The 8,402-nt window shown below is 42.5% G+C and overlaps 1 protein-coding gene across 1 annotated transcript; it reads right to left on the bottom strand.

Moving 5' to 3' along the window:
• Positions 1 to 7,250: 7,250 nt before the first annotated feature.
• Positions 7,251 to 8,402, bottom strand: LOC133501987 (leucine-rich repeat-containing protein 10B). The gene has a single exon (XM_061822217.1). It carries the CDS (start codon positions 8,400 to 8,402, stop codon positions 7,251 to 7,253), a length of 1,152 nt encoding a protein of 383 aa, XP_061678201.1.

The raw sequence follows: 8,402 nt of genomic DNA, 5'->3' as shown, positions 1-8,402 counted from the left end.
TCCCCCCAATTTAACGTTCTCATTACACCAGACGGTGTCTGGGATTATAATGTGATATACATGTAGATGCATTGTGTACAGATGGCGTGTCTTCAAATGATCATCCCGCCTGTGCTGGACGTTTTTATCAAGATGTCAATGCAAATTTCAAACCATCCATCAATTTTACATAACCCCCCCTCAACCCCTCCCACGCCACCCCCACCTCTCCACAGTTCGAGGCCAGTGTGGCGTCATATTGCCATCCAGTGGGTTCACGTTGAATTGCAGGTAAAACCTGTCATCCTTACATTTATGCATATATTAGAATAAAGAATGGCAGATGAAAAGAATAACGGTGGGGGGGGGATCAATTTCTAACGCTAACATGTTTACATTCTGTGCACTTTACGTACTCATAAAATGTAATACTCATTCGACTATTATGCACACATACAAACTCTAACCAGAGACATACAATATAATGTATAATCTTTGAATTAGTTTTGTGTCAATCAAAACTCATCTTTACAAAGGCAGGTTATTATTTTTTAAAATATTACATCGGTGATGGTATAATTATTCACTGGCCTGACCGCAGTCAGCGTGTGTTCCATTCACACTTAGCGGTGGTGTGACTGCATGCGAATGCGAATCTCTTGCTTTATGTGCCATGTGAGCGTCGTGAGCCCCAAGTCAGATGGGATTGGAGGGAAGCTCCCTGACACCCTAAAAGGGACAAGAGGGGTAAAAAAAAAAAAGGAATCATTTACTTGCCACATTTCAGATCTTGAACATGCTTTTTAATGAACAGTTTGTATAATTTGTGAGGACAAGCGGCATCCTTCCCGGCAAGGTTAAATTTTTTAAAGATGATAGACCGTTACAAAAATTATGGAAACATCTATGAATATGAATGAACACTCGAAATATTCACGCCATACACCTGCATTGTCTAATGTATTCCAGAACTAGAAATTAGTTTTTTTAATTATTATTTGAGCCTGTCATGTATTTGTAAATGTAACATGTAGCCTAAATTATTATGCAGCGCTTCACTGAATTATTATCTTTGTGGCACCCTATGTTTTTCATCATGTTATTATCACTTTTCAATGAGGTACTGTATGTATCTGAAGCTGCCTACTTTGATGTAAAGAAGAAAATGCAATTCAGGGCAGACGTTTTCTTCTCCTCTCATTTAACAAAGCTTCACTTCACCATGCACCTCTGCATCCCAATTCCCGACAACCTCCCGTTGAGTTGTTCCATTCAAGCTACTGAGACAATATTTGCTTCTTTTATTTGTGCTTACAGTGCAGGCCAACATTCTGGGACGATTTTGTCATCCATCATTCTATCCAATGACGCTTCCATTACTGTATCGTCTCACTTGGCTGAACAGGAGAGGCCATTGGTGATGACTCAAAGGCTGCGAATGAGCACCAGCAACCTTCTCAATCTTATTCTTATGGTGAGAGGATGTGATGATCCACAGGAGTACCGGGGCAAGCAAGAGGTATTCCAATGGCGATGAAGAGTAGTGAGACTTTGCCCGCAGGTTGTTCTACAAATACCGTTAAGGCAAGCAATCATTCTTGCAATTGTATATCACTGAAACCGCAATCAAATTACGCATCCTATATCATGATAACTTTATTAGACTTCTTTGCAGGTAGAACGTATATGTGCGCATAGATGCAATATGTCTCTTTCAAAAATCTTAATTTGTTCCGTCCCAAAGTGTGCCCAAGTAGAAGAGCTATGCTTGCGTCACTCACAGTGTCCTTCTTCCATTAAGAAGAACACTAAAAGCAAAGTGGTAGATGAAAATGAGAGACATCTAACAATATTGGGAGTAAATGGTATTGTTCTTGCTGCTGTACCTTCAAAACTAACTTGACGCTTCCCAATCAGCGACATCTTGCTTGCAAAGAAAGGAAAAGAAGAGTTTGTCATGGCGGAGCCTGAAAAGCGGCATTGTGTAGTTTGTCGTCATTGGAATCCATCCATCCATTTCAAAGGGATGGTCCCCTTCTGTTCAGAAACGATGGACAAAAAAGCAGGGTCATGGGATTAATTTCAGTTTGATGAAAGATTAGTAAAAATGAGCTTGAAAGTAACTAATAAAAGCATGCATTGCCTTATTTTTGTGGTTTAACAGGGGAAAAAAATATTGAAAACCTGGCCTGGACAAAAATTAAGATTCTGTAACAGCATTATCGGTTTAGTCAAATTTATAAGTCAGTCTGTCTATTTGAAGGTTAAAAAGTAGTCTTATGTGCTATTGGGTAGTTAATGTGCCATAACAAATATGGACAAAGTTAAAAAGAGGGCTTGTGAGATTAGAAAAGGTATTTATAAGAAAACATGTTAAAGACAAAGGTTGTGAAAGTTGGTGCTCATTTGACAAGCAGTTGTTCAACTTATTCAAAAGTTTAGATCCAAGGAACTTTAGCCAACCTCTCTGAATGTCTCCGCATGGGAGACATTAAAATCAATGAGACAGATAATATGAATCGTCACCAAATTGAGATTTCAGGTGAACACCAAGGTCTCCGTACATTGAGGTGTCAGAGACCACATTCTTTTAAACCAAAATGCTTGACCGCAGACAACCAAGTAAGACTTTGTTGTTGCTGAAATTCCCAAAATTCATTATGGCATGGCACAAAGCTTCTGGGAAAATATTCTTTGTCACATTTCCATTATGTTAATGGAAGCAAAAATGATACATAAAAACAAAAGAACACTGTCCCTACTGTGAAACATGGACTTCGCTCACTTGTGTTCTGGGATTGCTTTGTTTCTACATCAAACATCATTGTACATATGTCTTGATTCTGTAAAGCATACTACGGAATCTTAAGTTTTAAAAGCTTGGTCTCAGTTGTCAGTCATGTGTCCCACAAAAGTTAAACACTTGAAAATACACAAGGAATTGCTAAGAACAAAATACTCCATTACAAAATATCTGAAGCAGTGTTGCTCAAAGAGTTCTTGGGTGGAAAGTGACGACAGCTCGACTTGGGGGGGCGGGGGTACATCTAAACACCGCGATGTTGACAATTGGTCTTTGAAGGTGAAAACATCCAACAGCGTCCCAAACCCCCATCGATGACATACAGTATTTGCGCACCACTGATGTACAATGTATATACCTGTATGTGGATGTGTATTCTCCACTAAGAAGTACCATCCTTACTAAGCAAAAGATGAAAAAAAAACTGATATGCTCCATTTTTTGTGTTTTGTTTTTTGAACTTTAGTTTCGCCTTGGTCAATGCCTGCACTCTATTGAGACCTATTAAAGTTGACTCTATAAATAAATATTTCTATTGGCATGTCAGTGGATTGTGCAGTGATGGCGTCATGTTGATGAAGTTGCATGTTTGTGTTGAGAATCTTGCACCCACACACTAGAGGCAGCCACTTGCTCGTGTTCACTGACCTACATAGGATTAGAAGAGAGTAAAGAAAAAAACAAGCTAAATATTGCGAGGGAGTGCGACACTGATTTGCACAAACGTCTGTGGAGTGTCAGCGCTGAACCCAGACTGAAGCAGTTTGTGTTCTCATCATGTGGCATCACTGTACAATACAGAGGGTCCAAGTGTGTGCAGAGTTTGTCATGCGCACAAGTCAGCTACATCTTCTTCTGTCAAAACCAGAAATATGTAGAATGCAATTAGGAAATGTAAAGAAAATAACATGCAGAACATTGAATTTGTTTCACAACTGTGAACATATCATGATGTTAGGTGTTAAAAATGTACGGTAATTCATTTAGCATCTTTTTTCGGCTTGCACATAACAATGTTCCAGCCACAAAATTACAATATATCTGCTCAAAGCCTCCATTCGCTGGAATAAATCCCACAGGGTCAATGCATGGTTTTTCCAGACCATGACAATCAAGCCCATGCCAGGGCTTAGATCCTCTCCACCTTCTTGCTGTCATGTCTGACTTTTATAACCAAACAAAACAAAGAATATCAGATTTCCTCATTCGTCCATTCTTTTTCTGTGTGAAATGTGCAGACTTACAATTTACAAAATGGCCACAGCAGCCCAAGGTCCTGGTTCACATTCCCTGTCCAATCTGAGTTTTTTTCTTAAAAGAGTTCCTCTTCAGTCTTTCTCTGTGACATTTGTGCTGTCAAGGCCAACAATCAGGCACTCTAAAGCATCCACGCCATGGGATTATTTGATGGGAGGATGCATCTTTGTTGGCTAGCTAGCTTGCTAATTGTCTTTTCCAATCACACCAGTCAACCAACCCTAACCCTTGGAAAGGAGAGAAATGAAGATTAGCCAAAGTAAAACAGAACATATGTGCGTGAATGAGAGGGGCAGAGGAGGAAGAGTGAAGCTCCAGGAAGACGAGATAGCGAGGGTGGACGACTTCAAATACTTTGGGTCAGCAATACAGAGCAATGGAGAGTGTGGTAAGGAAGTGAAGAAACAGGTCCAAGCAGGGTAGAATAGTTGGCGGAAGGTGTCTGGTGTTCTATGTGACAGAAGAGTCTCCACTAGGATGAAGGGCAAAGTTTATAAAACAGTGGTGAGGTCGGCCATCATGTCCGGATTAGAGACGGGTGGCGCTGAAGAAACAACAGGAAGTAGAACTGTAGGTAGCAGAAATGAAGATGTTGAGTTTCTGGCTCGGAGTGAGCAGATTGGATAGGTTTAGAAATGAGCTCATGAGAGGCACAGCCAAAGTCGGATGTTTTGGAGACAAGGTTAGAGAGAGCAGACTTAGAAGGTTTGGACATGTACAGAGGCGAGTGAGTGAGCATATTGGGAGAAGGGTGCTGAGGAAGGAGCTGCCAGGCAAAAGAGCGAGAGGAAGACCAAAGAAAAGGTTGATGGATGTTGTGAGGAAGGGCATGAGGACCGTGGGTGTGAGAGAGGAAGATGCACGAGATGGGCTTAGATGGAAAAAAAATAACACGCTGTGACGACCCCTAACGGGACAAGCCGAAAGAAAAAGAAGAAGATCAGACAGCCAGGTTTTAATCTTTGGAGGGTTTCAGTAGTTATCTTTAAACATGTATGATGTATATCGTGAAAATCTTTAAATTCACTTTGGTGTGTCTTGAACATGAGGTGATGCATTTTTCATGTACTTTAAGACCAACGACTCCCAACTCATTCTGCATATATTTGGGAATATTTAGTGATTATGATAGTGATTGACTGCAGACCAGTTTTGGGTGTACTCGCTCCGCTGTCGCCTAAAGTCAAATGACAGGCGCTAGTATAGAAATAGATGAATCGTGATAATGAAAAATACATTTGATTGCATCTTGATTTTTAATGTATGCCCCAATTTCCCAGTAAAGCAATCATCAGATTGAGTGCGCGACACCAACAGCAAAAGACAGACAGACACATGAGAGTACGCTGCAGCATGAATATTTCAGCGCAGTGATGAATATTTCAGTCTTTCAATGAGAAGGGGAGGGGGGGATGCAAGGGTAGCGTTACACTGAGAACCTTCCATTGATAATGACTGTGGGGATGACAGGAGGACGTGTTCACGTTCAGAGACACAGGTGGTGGAGGTGGGGACACAGGTGGTGGGGAAAAGCAGTATACAAATTTGATGATTGATCTGAAGCTGTGACCTACAAGGAGGTGCAACTAAGTGACGAAAATCTCGACTTCCTGTTTGAAGCCTCCCTCCATGTGGGCTTGCCTTTTATGGTGAGGCGAGGTGCAATCTTCGTTGTCAGCAGTGCTTACACAAAGCTGACACCAGGAAAGGGCTCCTGTGTTTAGCACGTCATAAATATTTTGTAGCTCTAAATCCAATACATTCTTTTCCATGCTCGCCTTGAGGTGTACCGCTAGGTACATAAAACAGACGCGCAGCACGATGGGTGTAGATTCTGCGATGTGATGTACATGGTCAGAAAGACAGAGGGGTACACTTGAACAGTATTTCCCAACCTTTATTGAGCTGAGGCATATACTTTATTTTACAGCACACCACCAGCGGAATTAGTCTTATTCTGTTGTATGAATGGCAACAGGTGCTGCCATGGGAATTGGACCCTCTGCCATCAAGTGGAAGACCACTGAATTATCCGCACAGTCGTTGCTAGTATAGATAAATGAACCACAACACATGCTTTGTAATAAATAAACAATATTCTTCAGACCACTTAAGTGAACTTGGATACCTGGAAAAACTTCCATAAATCACATCTGGAATGATTGCATCATTCACTTCTTTTCAGTGTCTGCGTGTATAATTTGAAAATCTACAGATGTAAAAAATGTATTAAAAAAAAGTGTCGTTCTCTTTTCCTATTGGACCTTCGAAAGGGGCTGAAGGGTCACTATCAGCGTCCTCGATCATTCCGAGAATGTTTAATGGGATTAAGGTCATCCACATCCCACTCCAAGCCCTATCCTAAACATCTTGATCAGTTTAATATTTAATATACTAAGAGGTCTGTCACCGTAGCCTTATACATAATGCATTCATGTGCAGTCTATAGTAATTCAGCTCACTAACCTTTCTACTGGACTCCAAAGTTACAGTACCTTATTCTTTTGAGGTCAAGTTTTTTGTTTTGTGGGTATCAACTACCGATGGATCATGCAGATTACTAATGCCCATGATTAATTAACCAACAATATAAATTTTAATGGGAAGGGTAAATCTCTCAGGGTGTTCCATTTTTTTTTTTTCATCAGAATCATCGTTCCCAGAGGAGTTTCTGCCGTAGCGCGGCTGCTCAATTTCTCATCACCGATACCTTGCTTTACTTCCTTTGACAATAAACTACGTAGTTGCGGCTGAACTAGCAGCGCCTCTGCTGTTGCAGAAAAGTACTACACTGATCATTGTCTTAACTGATTCAAGACATGAATAATCGCAATCAAGTCCACGCAGTCAACAAAACTTTGATCAATTAATAAATTACTGTATCATCATCCCAAGTAGTACCGATGTCTTTGCGAAAACTAAATGTTTCCCAAATTGTCCTTTTTGCAAGTCAGAGTAACTGGTGGGATTTCTTTAGAATGTTATAAATCTATTATATATGATTGACATTGTCTTCCTCAGGTGGGTGGCAATTTAATCATGCAACACACTCCAGTGCGCATGCATACACGTCTTCACAGGAGCCTGAGATGAAACTCACACCTTCATTTTCACAGATAAAGATACATAAAATTAGCAGTGCAAAACAAACAAAAAAAAAAATCATGTCCACCTGCCTGCAGATCCTTTTAGTCTGGATGGAGGTTTCATCTCAAGCCTCCACCTCCCTCTCCATCTCCTCCTCATACTCGTAGTCCAGATGAGCTCTGTCATACTCCAGCTCCTCTCCCTCATACTCCAAGCACTCTCCCTCGCAAGTCATTTCTTCTGTCTCATACTCAAACTCTTCCTCGTCATATTCCAGCTCTGGGGCGTCGTACTCAAGGATTGGAGATCCGGCCTCCTTTTCGTTGCCTTCCTTGAAGTCGTCCTCGTTGGGGGCTTGTTTGGAGCTGCTGTTCTTCAAGATACCGTGAATGATGGGCTCCTCACCTGCCAGAGCGGCCTCCTTCCGTCGCCTGTCCTTCCTGGCCTCACGCATCTCCAAGAACTCTGCAGCACCTTCCCCGATCACTACCACCTCCTCGCCCACTTTAGGAGGCTCCTTGACCGGATTGTGGTCATAGGAGAAGAGGCGGAGGGATCGGATGCGCTTCAGGCTGGGGAACTCTGAAATCTTGTTGCGGTCAAGGTCCAGGATCTCTAAGCCCTCCATGCTTAGGAGGACTTTGGGGAACGTCTGGAAACGATTCCCATAGAGCCACAGTCCCCTCAAAGTCTCCATGTGGCACAGGTCAGGAGGCAACGTCTTGAGACGGTTGTCACCTATTTGCAGGGACCTGAGGTTTGGAAGTTCATAGAGTTCTTTGGGAAACCATTGGAAGTAGTTGCTCTCCAGCCACAGGCAACGGAGACTCCGCAGGTTCTTCAGCTCGGGGGGAAGTGACATGAGGCGGTTGCTGCCCAGGTAGAGGCGGCTGAGGTTAGCCAGCTGGCAGATGGCGAGCGGAACATCCTCCAATTTGTTGAAGTCCAGGGCGAGAATCCGCAGGCCTTGCAGATGGCTGATGCTTTCGGGAAGAGTGCGTAGGCTGTTTCCGCAAACATAGAGCTTCTCCACATGTGTCAGTCTACAAACACGAGCAGGTAAGCGTTTAAATTTACGGTAGCTAAGATCCAGCACTGGATCTCCGCTCTCCAGCAACTCGTCCACCCCTAACGGAAGCTCTTCCTCCACTTCCTCTTCTTTTTTCTTCTTTTGCTGCACTATTTTCACTTCTTCACCGTCTTTCTCCTCCTCCTCCTCCTCCTCCTCCCCTTCCTGCTCCTCGTCTCCCTCGCCCTTCCCGGAGGAGTTGCCCAT

The sequence above is a fragment of the Syngnathoides biaculeatus genome, chromosome 6 (genome assembly GCF_019802595.1).
Source record: "Syngnathoides biaculeatus isolate LvHL_M chromosome 6, ASM1980259v1, whole genome shotgun sequence".
Lineage (NCBI taxonomy): Eukaryota > Metazoa > Chordata > Actinopteri > Syngnathiformes > Syngnathidae > Syngnathoides > Syngnathoides biaculeatus.
The sequence above is the reverse complement of the archived record's forward strand: the minus strand, read 5'-3'. Positions and strand labels throughout refer to the sequence as shown.

Bases quoted from the DNA above. Each gene is read 5' to 3' on its own strand.
- LOC133501987 (XM_061822217.1), bottom strand. From the start codon at position 8,402: ATGGGCAACTCCTCCGGGAAGGGCGAGGGAGACGAGGAGCAGGAAGGG.